The 22,807-nt window shown below is 47.8% G+C and overlaps 1 protein-coding gene across 4 annotated transcripts in view; it reads right to left on the reverse strand.

Annotated features, from left to right (window-relative positions):
- Window positions 1-22,807, reverse strand: part of znf536 (zinc finger protein 536) — a 199,952-nt gene that overhangs the window by 84,320 nt on the left and 92,825 nt on the right. For all 4 annotated transcript variants that reach the window (XM_087839277.1, XM_006802324.3, XM_006802322.3 and 1 more), the window contains one exon: window positions 4,348-6,641. In XM_087839277.1, the coding sequence (XP_087695403.1) occupies window positions 4,348-6,640 (2,293 nt within the window). In that variant the 5' untranslated portion in view covers window position 6,641. The remainder of the gene's footprint in view (window positions 1-4,347; window positions 6,642-22,807) is intronic.

Genomic DNA, 22,807 nt, shown 5'->3' on the forward strand with positions numbered 1-22,807 from the left:
GGGCAGAAAGCTCAGGTTTTGTAACCACGACTTCTCTGATTATAGAGCGAAGAAGAATAGTGCGAGGAGCGGATGTCAATTACAAAGACAAAGTCATCCGCACAGCGAAGGAACGGGGAACGAGCCGTAATTTGTTATTTTTTAATACTTTTACACACATATGTTATCTTTCACCGAGGGCTGGCCTCGTTTCAAAGCGCCGTTTTTAACGATTCTGCGTGCAGGGCCGGATGACTCCACAGAGGGGGCCAAACCCCATCCCCGAATCCACCAGCACCACGCCGACACCCTGCTGGCCAAATGAGGTGAGGAGGAGTTCACCTTTACTGTGCTCCTCGCAGTCGCCGCGACGTCTGTTTACGTTACACAAATCAGTAAAAAACAGGCCTGACTGTAATTTACCAGCGCCAGAGGAAACCAGCTGCAGTTCGTATCATTCGTGCATTTTTACTTTCTTTGGTTTTCAGTTTCAATTCGAGGGCAGACGCGTCGAGTTTCACTGTAAACACGTCACGTTAGATCTCACGTCTCTGTTTCACTGACACGGGAGGGAAATAACGGACTTCACAGTAAACAGGCGACCGCCGGCCTCCTCGGCAGCTCGTGTCATTTTTTTATTCTTTATTTTTAATTCTTTATTTATTTGCACGCTGTCAGTTAATCCTTCACAAACTGACAAACGCATCTTCAGCTCTGGCAGCAACACTGAGCATGCTCAGTCCAGGCTTCGCGACTGCTTCCCAAACCCACGTGTGCAGTCGTGATGACAGCAAATGCATCGTTCTTTATTTTAGGGGGTCACATGGTGCGGTTTGCTCGCCCCGACACGATGTTTTACAGAAAACTGGGGAAATTTGAAATAGTTTTCGAGTTTTGTCGCAAAGGCAGCTGAAGATGACGGACACCCGAGAACACCTGAGGACCTGGAGCTCGATCTCCTCGAGATATTCCTCTGTAATGTCAGCTAGCTACATCCACAGTGGTCTGGATCTTGTTCAGCTCGACTTTATTCCTGTTTTAATGGCACAGTAATTACACTCTAACAGTTTGTCTGCACGTGTAATTACGCCCCCATTGTACTGTCGCAATTAGATGAATATCCACGCTTTATAACCTAAGGCGTCAAGTTGGCAAATCCAATTTCAATTTGTATGGAGCGAGCATTTTGCCTGCTTGTTTGAGCCGTGGTAAGACCAGGGATATGCCGGCTAATCCCTGCCATGTTAAAACGCAAGGAAAAAAATGAAGACGCGGGGGATTCTCCGGAGAGCGAGAAGGAGAAAGAAAGAGCCAGAGGGAGCATGCACGGTCCTTTCAGAGCCAGGAGCTGCGTTTCAGGGTAGCTGAGGTTGCAGACGGTGCAGCTTTAGGCCTTACAAGCACGCAGCAAAGCCAATTTTCTACACATTCAGCCACGCCATCGTGCAACGCCGGTTTATTTGTGTGGAAGAGAGGGGAGAAAGAGGCACCGGGTCCTCGTGGCAGCGCTACCTGTTGCTGAGGCTTCCTAACGTGATTACTGCACGCCGTTTCCTCCCCACACAGCAAACAATACGGGGAAGTCGGCGCGAGGATAACCAAACAAAAAAGTGCAAAAAAAAGGATGGTGATGGGCATATGTGTAATTACCTCTTTGTTTCTTTCAAAAATATTCAATAAGGAAGATGCTGAAGGTGTGCCGCAGAGCTGCGTTTAATAAGGAAGGTCTTTAAAGGACACGTCTGACAAAGGCTTTTGTTTTTCTGCTCTTTTCCTCCACACTTCACGCACTGCTTTTAAACAAGTGCCGTCTCAAAGACAAAAGTGCCGGAGCTGACCTTCTTTCACAGTTGAGATGTTATTGTTGATTACTATAATTTAAGTTTAACTCCAAATTGCTGCGGGTAGGTGGCGGGGTAGGAGGCGAGCACGCTCGCAGGTACACGCCGACGGAGAATCACGAGCTTTTCAAACCTCAGATATTAACACAATGGTACAGTACGGCATCCTGTTCACTCTTCGAGAGTGATATATGCACACGCACACACGCATGCAGCGGAGACGCATGACACCTTTCTCCACATGAGACTCAGACACTTTTTTCTCACACATCAAAGCTTCTAATTTGAGAGTCCCCGAGCTCCAAACGTGATTCATATTGTGTAAGTTGTGAACAACGACGAGTCAAGTTTGCGGCTCCTTCTTATTAAAAAACAGGAAGTGGCAAAAGAGGCTCTGTTAAAGCACTTTCAATGTCAAGTGTGTTTCCTTCACTTTCACTTAAAAGCTCCATCCGTCCACAGTCTGCGTGCTTCCTCTACACGGCTGCGACCGAGCGGCGCACACGCAGCAACGCGCACTATTTTAATTTGTTTTTCTACGTACGTTTCTGTCTTTAATCCTCCAAAGGTGCTGCCCCCAGGGCCAGATTTAACCACTCATCTAAATCTAATGCCACCCTTTGTTCTCCGCTACCATTTGGCGGTAAATACGGCGAGTTTTATTATTTGAATTTGTGCATTTATTCGTTTTGCGTACAGTACTTATGAAGTTGCTGAAACGCCACGAGCTGTACTCGTCAGATTCAAAGTGCTCCAGTCAAAAGAGACGCAGGGACGGAGAGAGAGGGGGAGAAACTTCCAGCATTAAAATTCAGAAGATAATTACATCCGCTGCACCCCCACCCTGTTGAGAAGTGTTATGTTTAATAGTCTCTATAAAGAAAATAGGTTTTTATCTCACTCTCATTTTCATTAATTCCTAATTGGGGTGGGGGGTTGTCTGTTATTATTTCTTAGATTAAAATAAACATAGCCTGTCCCATGTTCAAACCCATCACACTACACGGGCACGATAAGGACTTCATGCCTCTGTGAATAAATAAACAATTTCGTCTCCACTGGTGGAATTAAGTTGCTTACAGCCTTAAGCTAAGCCACTCTGATTTATATTTATATATATTTATATTTTCTCTCAAAAGACTTAAAAGCACATCCTTGCTTTTGCAAATGAAGCTCGCTAATGTTTTTGACCTGCTTTATATGTATATCTTTAATTAGTGTCTTGTTTAGCTTAAACCGACTGATTATCGCGTATTCGTGACCTAATTACTGCACGCGCTTCTTAACGCCAGCGTAGCGCCCTGAGGAGCAACCAAAAGTTACCTTTAAAAACTTGTGTAATCATTAGCAATGAGCCTCCCTTAATCCCACTAAACATACACTTATCTAGCCCCGGCCGGCCTGCGTTAGCTGGGGGAAGGGGAGGGGTTCGCTCATCCCCGCCGTGTTTATTAAAGACATTTATTAATCGCTGTGCTTAAGACGAGCTCGTCCCCGCACTCCCGGGAAACACACTGCTAACCCGCGAACGGGCACGATGGCGTTCTCTGGAGTCTTAATGGCAGAAACAACAGAGCTGACTCTGTGTTTCACGTGCACCGCTAGTTCAATGAAAGTCAAACAGTGTGCGGCCCAGCGTTTACACAGACTGTACACAAAGATGGACGCAGCATCCCTCTCTAACGCCCTGAGGGGGGCGACTCCTCTGGGGCCTGCTCAGGTGCTTATTTCACAAACTACGGTCACGGCGAGTGTCAACGATGAGAACACACATCAGCTGTTTTTATATATAAAAACATGAACCCATCATGTAAACCAGCGGTCTCCAACCTTTTTTGCGCAACGGACCGGTTTATGCCCAACAATATTTTCATGGACCGGCCTTTAAGGTGTCGCGGATAAATACAACAAAATAAAACTAGTACTGGTACCGAACAAGAGAAGATTTATTCATAACACACGTGAAAAGACCCAGGAAAACCGAGTTAACGATAAAAACAAAATAACGCTGAAAACCGATAAAAACCCTGAAAACTATACATTTCACACCTGAGCCTCAACTCGGCGGCCCGGTACCAAACGACTCACGGTCCGAGGCCCGGGGGTTGGGGACCGCTGATGTAAAGCATCACAGATTAGATTAACGATAGCTTAAGGTTAAGATTAGGTAAGCAAACAGAGCATCCCATGTGGTCTCAGAGGGAACTACACCCTCTGCATCAGTTTGAGAGTGGAGGCACGAATAGGTCGAGGGGTTCGAGGACTTTTACGTGTTGTATGTGACTCTGCATCTCTTCTCAACGTTTTTTTACATTTGAGCCGCCTTAAAAAACCCAAAGCAAACGTCACTCGAGGTCTTCTTCCTTTAATAAAAGCTGATCACTGCTGTTTATGTGTTTAAAAGATTTGACTAGAACAGAAATTTCATGGAAAGATCACAGGAAAAGATCTACATCACTTTCTCTGGTGGGCATGGAGGACGCTCGCTCCATTGCCTTCTAGTTGATTCAGTAAGTAGTTCTCCTACCTGAAGATGGTGAGGAGGGATGGGGGCTGTCGTCCTGGATGCTTCCCGTCTGGGAATGTCCCCCGCCAACGCCACTCTCCTCTGTCACATTGGATGAACCGGGAGTGGTGGAGCGGCTGATGGACTGGGACTCGGGGTCACTGGCCGATCCACGGCGTTCATCCAGTCCTTGCTGAAGTGCCTCGTCAATGCCTCGCCTATCTTTACCGTGGATTCGCGAGTGGACGACCATTTGATGGTAGGTTCTGAAGACACGTCCGCAGTCTGGGCACTCGGAAGGCTTCTCCTTCAGGCCGGACAGGCCGGAGAGGCTGTAGTCAATGTTTGGGCTTCCCAAGCCAGCCAGGGCTCCAGGAGCCTCAGCACTACCGTGGTGGGACATGAGATCACGGTGACCGTCAAAGCCTCTTCCATCCTCCTTCATGGACATCACTGCTCCACTGGAAGCCTTGGATCCCTGCAGGGCCTCGGAGAGCTGCTTCTGCTTGGAGCTATCGCTGGAAGCAATCAAGGAGTAGTCTTGTTTCTCCTTTGAGAAGGAAGCCAAGGAGCCCGCACCAGCCATCTCGTCTTCCTGCCCCGGGGTTATATGGTGCTGCTGCTGCTGATCCTTGGGCATGAAAGCCCTGTCCATAGCCATTCCTCGAGCCATTATCTGCCAGGCTTGGTAGCTATTGATCGAGTCCATCTCTGCCACCTTTGCAGCCGCCTGGAGGCGCTCCATGCAGCTCGACTTGAGCGGTGGAACGAGGTTGAGACAGCCGAGGAGGGAGCGCTTCTCGTTTTCACCTAGCCCGTGGCCTATTGCACCTGCCATGGGTCCAAGCAGCTTTCCTAACATCTCCTTTTCCTTCATGGCTATCCCCGCTTTAGCCAACATCTGGTGCTGCTCGCTGAGGCCCTGCTTGTCTGGTGAAAGGAAGCCTCCCTGGAGACAGGAAATGTAGCGGGAATAAAGGTTGGCATGGGCTTCCTGAGCCAGATTGCTCATGCTGTTGACGGCGGCCATGTCCTGCTCACTGGGCTGGGGTGGCTTGCTCTTGATGGCCAGCTTGTTCAGATGCACCTTCATGTGGTTCTTGAGGAACCAGGGTTCCTTAAAGCGACGGCCACAGATTTGGCAGCAGTGTTCAAAGGACTCCTTGTGCTTTCTCATGTGGCCCTTGAGGAACCAGGCTTGGCTGAACACCTGGCCGCAGACCTCGCAGCGAAACTCGGTGGCCATCTGCATGCCCCCGGAGCCACCAGAACCCTGGCCCTGCGTGGTCTCGGCTGTGATGTGGGCCTTCTCCACGTGGCTTATCAGCTCTTCCTCGTGGGAGGCGGCGAACTCGCACAGAGTGCATTTGTAGGGCTTGTGGAGAATGCGGATGTGACGGTCCAGCTCCTCGCGCTTCTTGAACTTCCCTTTGCAGAAGGTACAGCGGAAGCCCACAGTAGGGTTCAGAGACTGGTCGTCCTGAGCGCCGGCCGGCTTGGGTGAGGAAGACGGCTGAGAAACTGTGTCTGGAGTGGCGAGCCCGGAGGAATGGGTGGGGGCGCAGGTTGGCCCTAACTGCTGCTGATGGGTGTTTGAGCTGCTGTTGGGGCCCAGATGTGGCGTCTGAGCGGCCTGGAGGAGACTGCCGCTCCCTCTCATCTGCTTGTCTCTCAGGATGGCCCTCTCCTCGAGCTCGTGCAGCAGCCGGTTCTCTTCTCGAACTCGGCCACGGCCTTTTCCCAGGTTCCCCAGTTTGTGGGTGCGGAGATGGATCTTCAGGTTGCCCTTTTGGGCCGCTCTGTGGTCACAGTAGGGGCACTTGAATGGCTTCTCTCCCGTGTGTGTGCGCATGTGCAGAGACAGGATGCTGTTGAAACGGAAGCGCTTGCCACACAGCGGGCACGGGTACTTCCTGTTCTTGCGAGCATCGTCTTCGATATCATTCATCTGGGACATGATGCCCAAGTTCTGCCCGTTGAGAAACTGCTGCAGGTCGACACGCCCGTTTAACCCACTCAGTGCCCCCGCGTCTATGTCTCGATTGAGCTGATTGGCTAGTAGAGCCATCTGGCTGCTGATTGGTTGACTGGCCAGGGCTGCGTGGTGTGTCTTCTCATCCAACGGCGTGGCCGCCTTCTCTTCGGGAATCTGCTGTGGGCGGTGCAGGTCGGGAAAGGCGTGTCCTAACTGGGCAGTGAGCTGGTGGAGCTTTTGACTGATTGGGTAACGGCCGTTTAGAACAGCATTGCTCAGGTGGGCTTCGGCGTCAGGCACCACTGACGATACACCAAGACATAAACTAGAGTCCTCCATCCTGAAGAAACAGAAATAAAAACATATTAGAAACATTTTTGACGTATTTTAATATTTTACAGACATTCAACGATCGTGTGTGGGCGTTCATCCAACCACGTGTCTGGAAATGTGGATGCCAGTTGTGTTCCTGTCATATTTCAGGTGTATGTACACGTTATCAACAAGTAATGCTCAGTTTTTCTGCTCTTGGATCTCTGTGATGTCATAGAGACACAGGATCAGATAAAAAAGGATTTTTGTTTTGAACTGAAAATCATGTAAAGACGCTCCAAGGATGAGTGGGTGTGGAGCAGGATAGGTGCCCTGGTGAAATAAAAACACCGGTGTGAACTGTCAGCACCGAAGGCTGCGGGGAAGCTGCGAATCAGAACTTTTTCAAAATGTAAAGCCGTTTTGGATGGAATAATTACTCTGTAAACACAGTGAGCAGTGTATAATTAAGCTACTTGTGCCCATCCTATCAGAATTCCTCCAATTACACGCCTTAATGAAATGGAGCAACTGCATTGCCGGGAAGCCACGGCAATACTACAATTATGATATTAACAATAGCACTTAAAACCAAGGGGTTACTCCAGTAAACACAACATTCTTATCTCGGTGCCACGACACTTGTCTTGGCACAATATTCCATTAAAGAGCCGTATTACATTTGATGTGAATCGCTTTGCTCTTTGCTGTCTGCGCTCTTCACCGTTTCCAGGACGGTGGAAACAACACGAAGATGCCGTGAATACACCGACGCTGCTCTGTGAACAGCTCTTTGTTCTGCGGGCTTTTGGGTGAAATATGTCACAGTTTTCACACCGCGTTGTAACGCCATTAAATGTGTTTTCATTCCGTATGTGTAACATCGGCGAATGCATAAGTAAAAAATAAATAAACAACAGAGCTTTTAATGCACATCCATCTGTTCTCCAGATGGAGAGGTATAAACATCTATGGCTGCTTGCAGGGGTCAAACCTGCAAAACAATAAGTGTGGTTCTGCTTAGGTCAACAAAATATTGTATAATATCTCATTAAGCTGATTAGCATGCTGCCTGGTAACAGCGGCAGCCCCTGGACTTTAATGTAGCATTATAATCATCAAAAAGCGCTTTCGAGGAGAGGCGGCGTGAAGGAGTGGCACTAGGTGACATGTTAGGAAGCTCACAGGAGCAAAGGGCATCCACACTGGGATCCTTCTTCTCTTTCTCCACCTACGTTTGTGAAGCACACACTACACCACGCCGTGCTCGGCTTAAGTGTTCATTCAACCCCCCCTCCCCTCCCAGTAGGAGGTCAGTAGACATAAGGGCTGCCTGTTCTGGTACCGCAGAGTCCTCCAACACACTGCCGATGGTGGATTCTTATCTCGCTGACATGAATTAAACACTGTGGCCACTTTCCACTTGTGTGTAAAGGAATGTGACACTTGTGGGCTGCCCTTTGAATTCTCCTTATTTCTCCCCACAAGTATCGTAAAGCAATGCGCCTGAATTCATTAAGAGCATAATGGCTATGCTATGTTCTGCAGGCTTGCATACAGCGCTTCGATGTGCTCTGTCACAGATCTTATCTGACCCGAGTGACGCTGAAAGAAATCACTTTAGGAGCCTGCTAATAAAAAGTTTGTGCTTGAATGAAATATCTACAGACGGGCCACAAATGAAAGGAAAACCTGAACGTGTGACCCGTCCAGCTGAGAGGCTGTGAGACGGTGCCGGGTCCGTTTTGAGCGCTCACCTTCCTGCCGTGACGATCTGCCCGATCTGCACCACAAACCTGATTTTTTGTGAAAATGTACCTACTTCCTGTCACTGCTGTCATTTCAAAGCAATCTTTGTCTTGCTGTTGTTCCAGTTAAAATCATTCTGCAGAAATGTAATCTCTATATTTGCCTGTATTTGTTCAAGCTCATGCTTAAAAGCATAATACTGTTGAATTTAAAGGTCACACGTCATGTTGATAACTGGAACATAAGGCGCTAAATGATGTGAATTATGATATACAATCACAGTTACAATAAATATATTACTTTGTTCAGAGGTTGTCGAATAATTAGGATAATCAAATTTTTTTTACCTTCATTTCAGTTCATGCATGAAAAAAAGTTGTTTTTAGCAAATTGGAAATAAAAATCTAATTTTAATCAACCACAGGACTGAAATATGAACCTGCAGTTCGTCCGACGTCCAGCAGGGGCAGCGGTGAGTCAGTCCCCACAGACCCCCGTGTTGCACAAATAAACATGTTTACAGCCTGATACACAAACGTCACGACACCTGCACAGGGGGAGGATGTCTGCATAAATCACCCAGATTTAAGCGTGCATAATTATGGGCGTGGCCTGACGCTCCCATACACGCTGTGCGAACACAGCTGACCGCCCTCTCGTCTAAATTTGGAAACAAAAAGATTTAATCACCATGGTGACCAAAACGTCACGCTCTTTCAGACCAGGATCGGTGTCCATCCTTTACGTACAGTCTGTTTTAAAGCTGAACTTTTTCACACAAGCTGCTGTTTTTCCTTTAATTTGTCACCATATAGTTTTATCACACGCTCCCGCGGCGTGGGAGAATTACTGCTGGGAAGGATCAAACTTTGTTAGGCTGCTTTAAACGACTTGTGGTTTTAAATTGTATTTATGTGACACCCCATCTTCCATCAGCAGCCGTGCATATATTGGAGGAGACCTTATTTGAATGGGCCCTTTTTACAGAAGCGGCTGCCTTTTGGAATAGAAATCTGTGATTTAAACTAGGCTGATGAGCTGTTGCTCATTTGGGGAGATAGCAGCTTGCCCTTTTCTTCAATTTGATTTCTGCCTTTATCTTTAACATATAACAAAGGCAGATAGACAATGGAATAATGTGAAATGAACTGACGAATCCAGTTTGTGTTTTTTATAAACGTATCCTGGCTGACGAGCGTATGCAAATGAGGCACATTAATATGCTCGCCTTGCTCCCGAGTCATTTTATATTTTTTCCCCTGATTAAAAAGGACATTTCTTATGTGACATCCCCCCTCTGCTCACATCCGCACGCACGAGCACGCGCGCGGGGGAATTGGAGGGCGGCGTGCGAGACGTAGACACGCAGCCAGTCAAACACGAGCCTCTGACTACAGACAACAATTCGATATGCGAGTGCCCTCTAAAAGACGAGTGCGCTGCAGCTCGCTGCTCCCGCCACATCGAGCGGCTCGACGCCGTCACAGGAGAACTCGGTTCTTACCGGCCATCCTGGGGAAAGACTCGGGGCCCCGCCGTCCCTCGCCGCAGACTCCGTTACGAACGCCAGCCGCACCTTTGTGCTCTTACAGTACATGTGCCGTTATTCTCTAACCTGTGCGACCTTATCATTTCCTGGCATGTGCTGCAGCGCTGCCTCATTAAAACTATTGGCTCCTCCGATACCTCTAAAACCACAAAGACTTCCTTTAGCATTTTCTCACGACGGCTCGCTTGTTGTCTTTATAGTTTGTGGTTTAATATTCAGCGAGGCACCACGTGCGCTCACAAACACGGCGAATCCTCTGCACGCTCACACAAACTGATTTCACTTGGTTTCTCTTCAATCCTCAGCTTAATTATAAGTGGTATCTGTGACACAATGGAAGTATATTACAGTCACCATTTAAATGTGCTCAGTTCATTTCTTTCTTATCAATGGTAGCATGCATCATAAATGCATACAGGATTTAAATGTGCTCCTCTCTAATTGCAACCATATAAATTATTGCATATGAAAGGCCCTCGCCGCATTAGGGATGGCCGCTGTTATGAATTCATATTCAAACAAACAGCGTTCTTGGTGAATTTGCTGTCAGGCTCGAGTTTTGTCAGAAAACTTTTGGCTGACATTTAAGACGAGACGGGTGGGGGGGGATCGAAAAGCCATTAGTCGGACTTTACTTTGTTATTTTGGCATTTATCGACACGAAACCCATCGACTAATCACAATGCGATACCTCATTAAGTCCTAATGAACAAATTCATTGCGTTAAACAAATCAATCATTATTCACAATGTGCCGAATTCAATCATATCTGGACCGAATCGTTAACGAGACGCAGGGGCCGCGGCGACGGCGCTCTGATGTCGGGGGGACGACGTGGGTTCCTCACGTGCTAAATATTTGGCGATTAGGCGAGCGGCGGGGACAGTCGGGTTCATTAAAAAGCTCTATTCTCAAAGTACAAACAGAGCTTCCTCATCTTGTCAAAGATCAATTACCTCTCGGCAAAAGACGGTTCGGTTCGAGCGCGTATGAGTTTGTTCCCGGCTCGTGTTTTGTTCTATTGCAGGTGGTCTTTGCGAGACGTCTAATTAATCCAATAAAAAAGCCGCCTTGTTTTCCTTCCTCTCGCTCGCACTTTGACTTTGCCGCATTATTACTTTCTGTAATGAGGCAAAAACACTCTGCACTCAACTGCACAGAAACACCTGCCGGAGTCGAGCACAGCTCCAGCCGAGGCCGGCGGGCCGAAGCCCGCGAGAGGACGGCTGCTTTTAAAAGTCTGCGTAAAAAGACGTTTACGGCGATGCCAGTCAGCTGTTACACTGACATACAGCAGGTTTCCACAGAGCTCCTTGAACTGAATCGTAAGAGCACGAGTGGATTAACACGATCCTGCTGCACTTCAGCACAGACAGCAGAGAGCTGTGACAAACTGAATGAACAGGAGCCTCTCCCTCTCTCTGCACAATATGTCATTGAGGGCTGTTTAAGAGGTCCTGTCAACAGGTAGTTCAACTTTCAGCTCATCCCCGCTGATCAGCGAGGGCCCTCCTGACAGCGAGAAAAGAAAGACACCGGGAGGGAGCGGGAGGCACAGAAAGAAAAATGTTGTGGCTCTTTTTATCCATCCGGCGCTCTGACAGCCTTGCGGGGGATGCCATGGGAGGAAGATCAATGCGGGACAAGCGGATTCCCACAGTTCATTGTTCCGGGCCGGCCAAATCATCTTCCCAAGACGGCCGGGAGCTCAAAGCCTCCCTTTATGATAACCATCCCTGGTATTATTCCCACTATGATGATGATGACCTGCAGATGTCTGTGTGTGTGTGCGTGAACACCTCTCCCCTCCTGAGCGCACTACAATAGAGGTCACAGCGGCGCGGTTGGACCCCTGCAGCCGCCAACAAAGGCGAGCGATGAGCACGGGATTAACAGTGTCAAACACTCGCAAAGCAGCGGGAGGGTACGGCGAGCGGAGACACAAAACAGGAAAATGTAGTAAATGATGTGAAAATGGTTCGGCTCAGTGCGACTCTGAATATCACAGGTTCAGTTTTTAAGGCGGATCCAGTTTCCTTCGTACTAAACATGAAACTAAACATCTCACGCAGCTCCCTCTGCGATTATCCCATCATATCCCTCCTCTTCCTCTTCCTCTCTGATATTCTTGCGTAACCATTTTTTGATGAATCTCTGGTATCTACAGTTTCCTGTTGATCGTCCATGGTTGGCTTCCATATGCGAGCACAGGTGTAAACGCAAAGAGCTGCGTGCTGCGGCCTGCTCTGCGTCTGGTGACTAAGCTCTTCTTCCTGTCAAATCAGTCAGAAAAACCAGGGCACAGTTCAGTGTGTGTGTGTGTGTGTGTGTGTGTGTGTGTGTGTGTGTGTGTGTGTGTGTGTGTGTGTGTGTGTGTGTGTGTCGGACAACAAACATGGCAGTGTAGCGCGCTCACGCATGGTTAGAAAGAGGACAGAGAGACAATGACCACAGTGTATCTGTCACAGCTTACATCACCGGCTGCTCTCTGTGCTGCATTTCAATGCTGCACACACACACACACACACACACACACACACACACACACACACACTCAGGGAGAATGTGCGGGTCACGCCGCGGGCCGCGGCGGCGATGACCTGCCTGATTCGGGATTGAGACTAATCGTCGGTGGCGTTGAGGCTCCGTGTGATTTTCAGGTGACGGCGGCGAGGGCGAGGCGAACGCAGAGGAAGAGAAAGTCGCTGAATGTCAATACGGCCTAAATAACAGAATATCAGAAATAATTGCTGTTTTCTTCCACTCACGCTGGGCGCTTTCTGCTGGAGTTTTGCATAATGACTCCAGCGGAGGGGGGGGCTGCGGAGGTAATAGAGGTGGTGGTAAAGGGAGGGGTTGTTGTGACAGGTGCTGAAATCCAACGAGGGAGGCGAGGGAGACAAAGGTTCAATTTACTAAGAGGAGACTTTAATTGTTACACAGCTAATTAAGAGAAGAAGGATCTTTTCTGCACTCTCGACTGTTTACCGAGAGCTGCGTGTGCAGACTCGCAGGCCATCCTATAGCGTGCACGCACGCAACATGCAACATATCTGTTTCACAGCTTCTCTGCGCGGGGAGTTTGGGACTTTCTCTTTCTTTTTCCAAGTGAAACAAAAGTCTATGGCTAATTAGCAGCACTCATTACAGGAAGCGAGTCAGGTAATTATTTTACATCATGCTGCCGATAATTGAATGATTCTTCAATGTCTGAATGTCTGTTTGAAAGTGCCCCCCCCCCTTTCTCTTTCTTTGAGGGAGATAAGAGAGAGGCTGGATGGATACAGGTACTGCTGCCATATGCTCTTCAATGAAAAAGCTCTTCTGTCGAAGCAAATGGGATTTTTAAATATTGAAACTGCTGCATGTCTTTTTAATATGACCGTGTTAAATCTCTCTTTATTCCATCGCTTTGATAAAGTCGCTCCTCTTCTTCTTTGTCGAGGAAGCAAAACTTTCTGAGAAGACGAAAGTTATTGTGCAGCTGTGCGTCGTCTTGTTGTCTTTAAGCAGCACGTTTCCTGTTTAAGAAAGCAAACTAATCTTATCAAAGCCATCAGGAAGCTGAGACTCGAGTGGAAATGCTTGCAATTCTCTGCATATGTTCGAATATCTCTTAGTGGCCTTATAACTGCTTTTGTTCTCACGCGCTGTCGCCGAGGCCGGCGGAGAAGAAAAAACGGCGTCGGCTCTCTCTCTTTAGCTCAGATGTGCGCGCAGAGCTAATGCGGCACTTTACATAAAAGCAGAGACAGAGAGCCGGCGTGCATGTGTGCTTTAAGGCCAGGGTGTATTTATTACGGACTAATTGTAGCAGAGGAAGTGCTTTAGAGGGGTGTGCTCTCGGGAGAGAGGGCGGAGGGCCCCGGGGACATAAGAGAGCGTGTTTATCTATCAGACGTTATCAGAAAAACAAAGTGCTGACTGCTCTTAAGATTAGAGATGGGGTTCGGGGGGAGCGGGAGGGGATGAAAAGGTTTACAGAAGGAAATAAAAGCAGCGAAAGGCTGATAAAGAGAAAAAGAGTCAAAGAGGAAGAGAGATGCCAGCGAGGCAGCGTTTGCGTCGATGCCAGTGACTCGCTGAGAGGATGCTGTGATTAAAGCAGGAAGTTGGTGAAACCTCAGAGGAGCCAGGCGCTTTTCTTCTTCTCCCGCAGGCCTCTCTGTGAACCGGACTACAAAACACACACTTACTGCGAGCAGGCAGGTGTGTGTGTGAGAACATCAGTGTTTCAGAGATTTGAGCTAAGAGAAGTTTGACTTATCGATCGATGGAGTATTAATAGAAGGTCAGAGGTGAAGGCGATAATTAAACACATCCAGGTTTTTGATGGCAGCCGTGACCGCACAGCGGCACTTAACTTCACTCCGAAGCTGGAGTATGTTTGTCATGTGACATCTGTGCGCCGTCCTGCTCCAACGTGAACGTTTTCCCGTCTGAGAAGAGACCGCACGTTGTCGTTTCGTTTACAGGAACGAGCTCGGTCTCTTCGGTTCAGGGAGGCGGGAACTAAACACGGTTTGACTCAGACGCTAGAGCTGCTGACGGTTCTCAGCGAACACGTGCACGAGCGCACAGGTGAGTTCACTGTGGCCGTGAACGAGCTGTGGACGCATCAGGCAGACGTTTGAACTGAAGGCTGAATAACGTCCGTCAGCACCGGGTGAAAACGCTCCTTCGTACAGTACCAGCGTTGTGTGAAGGTATCTGTTTCCCATGATTCCTTGCATCTGTCCACAGCTGAGCTTCATCTCAGAGCCGTCCGTCTGTCAGTCTGTCGGCCCGGCCAACGCTGCATTTTCCTCATTCTTCTCTGCCCTGCTTGACCTTCAGCTCTGTCACCGACTTATCTTCCACAACAAAGGCTACGCTACACACACTCATTAAAACACACACACACACACACACACACACACACACACACACACACACACACTCTGTTGGGGGCTAAGTTCATTAAGACACTGGATGTTTATAATGAAAAATGACCTCTCTGAAGTACAAAGTATGAACAGTATGAATTCATTTCCTTTATTAAAACTTACTGCAGCACACACACACACACACACTCACACACACACACACACTCACACACACACACACACTCACACACACACACACACTCACACACACACACACAGTCTTCTCGCTGCTGATGTCCAGTGAATCTGAATCTCTGCCTGGACTCTGAACGACTCAGACTCAACAGGAAACAACATCCATGGAAACCTGCTGTCCATATGAAGGAGAGCAACATGCAGGAACGATGTGTTGTTCCTGGAGTGTTTAAAAGTAGAATGGGAGGCAGAGCCTTCAGTTTTCAGGCCCCTCTTCTGTGGAACCAGCTTCCAGTTTGGATTCAGCAGACAGACACTATCTCTACTTTCAAGATTAGGCCTCAAACTTTCCTTTTTGCCACAGCATAAAGTTCTGGACCAGGTGCAGATTGCACATGCAGGTAGAACCTGAAGCCTGCACAGGTGACCTGCTGATGTCAGGAGGTCCGCAGGTGTTTGTGTTGCTGAGGCGATTTCACAGGTGACGATGGATCGAACTGTCTGACAGCAGCTAGCATAGCAGCCAGTGGCTAACTGCTTAGTGCGAGCAGCCCCGGGGCGTCGGATTGTGGGCAGTGGTGGCGGGAGGCGGAGCTGTGGGTAGTTCTAATCTGCCCTCTGCCACCCCCGCCCTCTCCCTCCACCCCCCATTTTTTCTACCTCACCTCTCGGCAGTGCCCCCCTCCTCCCCTCTGCCCCTCCACGCTCCTTCCATCCCTCTCCATATTTTCTCCCCCTGCATCTGATTAAGTTAACAATGTGGTGTTATTTGCATGCTGATTTTGCAGACCCCACCGCCCCCACCCACTCTCCCTCTCTCCCTCTCTTTCTCTCAATTCTCTGACAAACAAGAGAGGCAGGATCAGAGTAATGTGATAGCACAGCAGCCAGCCAACGCAATCTGCCTCAAAGACCAGGTGTTCGCAATCCACCTCCCTCTTAATTCCTGCCTCCATCATTTCTCTTGTTTTTATTCCTGTTATTCTTCGCTTTCATTCCCTCCCCTAGTTCTTCGTCTTCGTCTCCTCTCATCTATCCCTGGTGTGTTTATAAGGTTGTATTATAATCAAATCTGGAGCAAGGGAGGCCTGTCTTTTTTTATTAATTATAGGCCACAGCTGATGTGAATGTATTCCGAAAGCATCTTCAAAATAGGTCGGCGGTACAGTTTGCTATTCTTATCACATTTAAATGTCAACATGGTGCAAAGCCCTACAAATTAGTTCAGGCAGGCTTCAACCCCCATTTAACATTTAAAGCGCCATTCTGTAGGGCTCAAAGAGCGATTTAAATCAGTTTACGCACACACATGTGCACAGATAGTCTTTCAAACTTCTCATTTCAACACAGACATTTAACTGCCAACCTTTGCCTGAGAGAATTCAGCTCTCGACGGGGTGGGGGTGGCAGGGTGACGACACAAAAAAGACATATAAAGCAACAGAAACAATGCATTAGCTTTTATGAATAATAAATTCGCCCGTTGTTCCATGCAGAAAAGATCTCGCTTTTCAGCATCTCCGCGCAAATCCGCCGTCCGGATGAATAAATCAGAGCACGCAGACGTTTTCTTGAGTTGTAGCTCGTCGCTGCTAAATAACAACAATGATGTGAAACGCACGCGTGTGTTTGCAGAGCCAGCTTTAACCCCTACAGAGCTGCACGACACAATAGAAGGCCGGCGCTGTTGTTCTACGCGCCGCTGGCCGGGCATACCAAACGCTTCACCTGTCGCCTCTGCTGCCACGCGCAGAAATCTATTGACAGGAACCTAATCAACCGACGACGATCCACATAAAAAAGCTCCATTAGTATCCCTGACAAAGTACGGACACATTATCGGTCTTTCAAAAGGAAATCTGAGACGCCGGCTGCGAATTAAACGGCAGGAATGCGACACGAGGAGAGCCTTGGCGTTGAGAAGGAACATCCTGAGACCACGTGAGCGCAAACCCAGAGTTTCTGTTATATTATTGCTGCTCGGGCGCGCACTGGAAATACCATCATTCAGGGCGACGCAGGTAACGCCGGGTCCTTGTTGCTTCTCTCATGTGAAGCACCGTCAAACCGGAATCTGTCAACCATTCACTTCAGTTTGATTCATATGGCGCCAAAACTAACCGACCCCTCCTCCTCGAGCGGAGGCCGACCAGCGAGTTGTTTAAAACACGTGTTTTTGTGGGATCGCCATGAACCATGGCTAACAGATTTGCGCTAATGCCGGGTTAACTCCTTTATTTGTGTTCGAATGATTGAAACACAGTTAACCCTTTAAGACCTACCATAGAACCAAGTCCGCCAGAGCTTATATTATATGTTTACATGCTGTGGAGACATTTTTGGGAGCATTTCAAGTTGCTATACATCAATACAACCATTACAGCCCAAATTTTAATAATATGTCTGCATTAAGTGCATAGTAATTACATAAATTGCAAAAAAGTGCAATAAACTACAAAAAAATTGAAAATCGTTTTTGTTTTTTTAACATATATTTCTAGTTAGAGAAATTTAAGAGGCTTATCCCTCAAAACTGTAAATACAAAAAAGTTGCACAAAATAGTTTCCCACCACAGGAAATTTATTTTGAGTGTCTTCATAGTTTTATTTTTGAAATACACCAATTTTTATACACTGCAGGAAAAACAAAAATAAATATTATAATGCAAATTTGCAAAAAAGCAGCATATGCATCAAAATAAACTATTTCCAGCAGTGCAATATGAGTCCTAAGCATCCCAGAAACCACACAGAAAGTCATGAAGTCAAACATAACTTTTAAAAACACCAGTATAGGCTCATGAGGCCCTGATGGTAAAAAACTACATTTCCGCAAAATGATGTCACTTCCGGTTTCGGGCAGGTCATGGCGGACATGTGATAGTTCACGCTGATGGACGTAGGAAGTGTTACGAACAGCTGATCGGATCGGCAAAGCGTGTTTCTGGAATATTATGTTTTTGTTGCTGCAAGCGCTTTTTATGCAGTTTTTGCAAAGCTATATGTGGAAGGAAACTGTGACCGAGGACAAGCTGATGGCATAAGATGTAAGTACAACTCCTCCAGTTTCATATGCAAAAAAAATGATTGCGCTAGCTCACGTGGTTGCAGAGCTACCGGGATTTAAAAATAGTTACACAAAACAGAGCGTGCTGCTCTGACCGGCTTTAAAGGGTCAATGACACGGAAACGTTTCGGATATAGAGACAGGAAGCGGTACAGGTGGAAAACTGGGAAACTAACTGAGCGACACAGTCGAGTCGCTCAGTTAGTTATAGATCAACTTTAAGGAGGTGCAAAAGCAGGTCGCCTCAGATACGCTCTTCTTTGTTGTTTAATCTGCGGTTTGAGATTACCTCCATGTCATTTGTTTACAGGCTCGGTGTCAGCAGCCAGCGAAAAGAAAGCAAATCTGAGGCGTCGCCTCTTAAAATGCTAAATGAGTCGACGATAAAAGAGTGCAATCAAAACCGCTGCGTTCACTGACCTCACTGAGTACAGAGCTGCCTGCGAGAAAACCAAGTCAAGTGTGCGGTTTCTCTCACACACACACATGCGAGCGTGTCCGTGGGGCAATGACAGGGCGAGGAGGATGAAGGATGCAGGACGAAGAGCGTGCCCGGGAGCGCACCGAGCCCTGCAGCAGGAGGCCCGCGAGCAGCCTCGCTCTGCATCATTACACCGCCGACCCCGCTACTTCCTCCCAGCGCACGGATGTCTAACGGGGACCCGCCGACCTAAGCCAGGAGGACATCCTGAAGATGTACGAGGTCTAAATGGTGATCCACATCACTAACACACTCCTCTATCGAGTTACATCCATTTGAGTTATTTATTAGTTAGTCTATCGTTACACTATATACAACTTAGTATATATTAGGTAGCCTAATATGAGAACAAGAGCCAGCGTAGGGGTCACGGAGAGACTCGAGTATCAGCTTACAACTGCCCTATTACATCAGCATAAGTAACTGAATCCAAAGAGCTAACTAGCTTATAAGAGACCCAATCCCTCTGACTGGCTCTACCTCCAGGCTCGGCTATGACTCCTTCCCATCCAGCCCAAAGCGCAGGGCTCTCTGGGTGTGCCTAATGTGGACTCGCTGAAATGTCAAAGCATTATATATCCTTTTACGCACAGAGTGGACCCTGAGGGTTTAATTGACTATGCTGTAAAGTGAGTTTGAGAGCCACGAGAGAACCCGATGAAGATGAATATGTTTCATTAGAGGGCAAACAGAGCCTGATGGCGGGGATTGGCATTGAGAGAGGAGAAAGAGAAACCCATCCATAGCTGTCCGCTGCTTGGCTACCCACCTCTGCTGCGAGCAGGTTACCGATCTGCACGCCTTCGTCACGCGGCCTTTCTTCTCCTTTCAAACAAGAAAAGAGATCGCTCCAACAACCGCCCGGCGACTTCAAATGCTCGTCAGAGAGAAGGGGCCCCGCTCCTATCCCGCGGCCCTCGTTTACCAATTAGACTGAGTACCTGCTGACAGGTGGGTTGTCACAGTGTCTGCTTAGCCACCCCACTCCCCCCAAATCTCCCCACCCTTCAACATCCCATCACTTTCCATCGCGCTGCATTACAGCTTCCGTGTGCTTTGAGGAGGAAGCTCGTGGCGTCTCCAGGCGAGCTGATGAGATAACAGCGGAGGAGGAAGAGCCCGGCGGAGGCTTTGATGCTTTCCGCTCTCGCCGCCGACTTAAAGCTCAGCATCCACATGTTTAATCGAGGGGGTCACGCCGTCGCTGAGCGGGAGGCCAGGTTCTCTCGCCTCTTTAGCGGGTTCTCCTTCCTGAAACACTGCAGGGAGGTTTGAAGACCCCCCCTCACCGCCCCCTACCCATTTCCCCTCTGTCGTGCCGTCTCAGAAACTCAGCCAGCCAACGAACACGACTGAGACAAAACACGACCATAATGGCTCATTAAAGGGAATCGAGACGACTTAGGAAAACAAAGCAGCCTTCACGAGGCTGTCACCGAAACTCCTGCGGTGGTACGTCCAAACTCCAGCTGGTGACAACGAGGCAAAAATGTCTTCCTCCCACCGAAACTCGCGGCGGTTCGGAGTGTTTTGATTGTGCTCGACACGTCTTTATTTGTTCGGTGACGAATCTAATGTGTTCTCGGCAGAGTGACAGACCACTGCGCCGCAGAGAGAGCAGCCGGGGGCGCGATCAGCGAGGGAGTAACGCCACATAATGTCCCAACAACAGGAAGTCAAAGTTCAGTCCGCCTTTTTTACGGCTCAAGATGATCCTACTTTGTCTGACACTTATTTTAGCCCCTCCCCCATTAGGAAAGCTCTCCTCTGACTGGCTGCCCCCCGCAAACACAAGTTCTGAATGTTGGTGACGCTCCTATCGCGACTATTAAACATGTCAGCGCTCGTGGACACACACACGTCATCACAGCTGACCAACAAAAATAAAAATGGCTTCAGTTTCTCTTTAACGCTGTGTTGTGTTTCTGTCTTGTGATTCTGAATAATTCTGCTAATTAACAGCCTGAACCATGTTTTAAAGCATCGTGTGAAGCAGATCAGGCTGTTTTATTGGGAATAATCCAGAATATTCCCAGTCTGGGAGAAATGCTGTGCACTGCTCTACACTTGTGACCCTGCATGAATCATCCGTCAGCGCTGCTCTCTAAACTCCATCCTTTTGTCTTCCACTCTGCTGAAGCTCCTCATCTTCTCTTCAGTGTGTTTTTTCCTGGCTAAAGCCGCCGTGTGCAGAAAATCCCATAGGCCGCCACTGACCCAGCACCGACTGCGGTCGTATCTGCTTAGCAATCCCCCCGGTAATTAAAGAAGGCCCGCACCATGCCTAAACCTCTGCCTGACACAGTGTTGTGTCTGCGCTGCATGGAGACAAATCATAAGAGGCTTACAGCAGCGTACCTGCCACTTCCTCTGCACAGGTCTCACCAGGAGACGGACTCCAGATTACAAAAGTGATCGGAAACGTTGAATTAACCACCTTTACTGCGTTCCTTAATCACTGCCAATTCCACCAACTATAAATACCCTCCAACTCCCAGGAGACGCACACACACGGCACCATTTTTACAGAATGACCAAAAAGCGACACGTCTCGGAAACTGGGCCAAACGTCCTGCTGCATATTCTGGGATCGGGATCGTTAATTTTCACGATGGCTTTAAAAAGAACGACGCGTTCAGAAGCAGGAGGGAAGGCCGCCGTCCATCCGGGAGAGTAAACTGAGGCTGAACGTTAAACGATGGGTGATTCAGAGCGACGTGGCAGGAGTTAAAGGGAGCAGCAGGAGGCGTTCAGATAAAGGACCTGAGAATGGAGAGAGAGTGTCTATGCCGGGGTCAAAGGTCGAGAGAAAGCAGACGAGGTGGTAACAAAGGCCCGAGCCCCCGCGGGAAGCCGCTGTGATCCGTCGTAAAGGAAGGCGTGACGATGAGGGCCGATCCACAGAACCACTCGAGAACACCACACCGAGCGTCCTGTGGAGGTTTAGTGGAGCGGCTCTGAGGGCGTGACCAGCGTGGACCGTGATGTCAGAGCGCTTTCTGATTCACTCTTTGTTGCTTCATATGTTTTAAATAACTTTTTAAAAAATGCATTTATTTGCTGTACAGTGCCTTGACCTTTGACCCTGTTCATGATTAGTATTTCTACGAGGAAACATTGACTCTGGTGTTTGCACGTCGACGATTGAAGCTGTCTGACGCAGGAGGAAGTGCTGCAGGCCGACGTGTCATCAGAGTGTAAATTATTTTGTCTTTGTTGATTGAAATCACGCGTGTGATCGTTTATTACTGTTATTATTATTTATTCTGGATGTTTATAGGTGAGCTGTTTGTAAATATTAGAGCTCTTTCTTATATTTTTAAAGCTTTGAATATATTGTAAGATTTAATTTGTTTTTATTGACTTGGATTGTAATCACATTACATCTGGGATTATTAAAGTATTCTGATTCTGAGGATGCTTGTTTATTGTAACTCACTCCACAGCTCATCATAGCTGAAATAAAAATACCCGTCGGGTTCATCTGTCTTTACCTTTAAAAAAATAAAACTGGAAATAATATTAATAAAACTAAAATGCGACCACTGCAGCGCCACACAGTCTGACCACTCGTCACAGCGTGAGCGTTGCTTATTTCTGCCTTTCTCCATTTTATTGTTTCTTCACGTCTTTCTGCTGAGTGTGAAGTGTTGTGCTGTGACCTCTCTGTGCATTATAAATAAGGTTTTGCAGGCTTGCTGTCAGACAGAGTTACCGGTTTCTTTATCACGTAAAGATTTTGCATAATTATATATTAATGTAGGCTAAGCTTTTATTATGATGTGCAAACTGAACCATCCCCAAAAACTACCGAAGAGCGCCCGCGACGAGGAAGCGTAATTTGTGCAAACCTGAAGTCGGCTCCAGCGTGTCAGAAAACATAACATAATTGTCTTTCACTGACAAGAACTAAAAATACGGAGACAATGGCTCTGAGATGAGCAGAAACTGTTTTGTCCTTCAGCTGTGTTTTCCCTCTCCAGCCCATGCCAGTGACTGCAGAATAAACGGATATGTGAATTAAACCCCATTGTTTTAAAAAAGATCTGCTTCTAAATTTAGGCGCCGCTCTCGTCCTCGTCAGTGTGAAAGAATTCGCCCGTTATGTTTGCGTGTGTTTGATTTTCTTCCTTCCCTTCATCCCTCGTTGTCATCTCGGCTACATGCGTCTCACATTGTTTGAACAAGTGTGTGTGCACGCATGTGTCAGGACTAAACACACACACACGTATAGTTCAGCCATGCGATTTTTGCAATTAGAAAAGACACAAAAATAATTATTCTGCAG

Source organism: Neolamprologus brichardi, chromosome 1 (genome assembly GCF_056152115.1).
Source record: "Neolamprologus brichardi isolate AB-2024 chromosome 1, ASM5615211v1, whole genome shotgun sequence".
In the NCBI taxonomy this organism is placed as follows: domain Eukaryota; kingdom Metazoa; phylum Chordata; class Actinopteri; order Cichliformes; family Cichlidae; genus Neolamprologus; species Neolamprologus brichardi.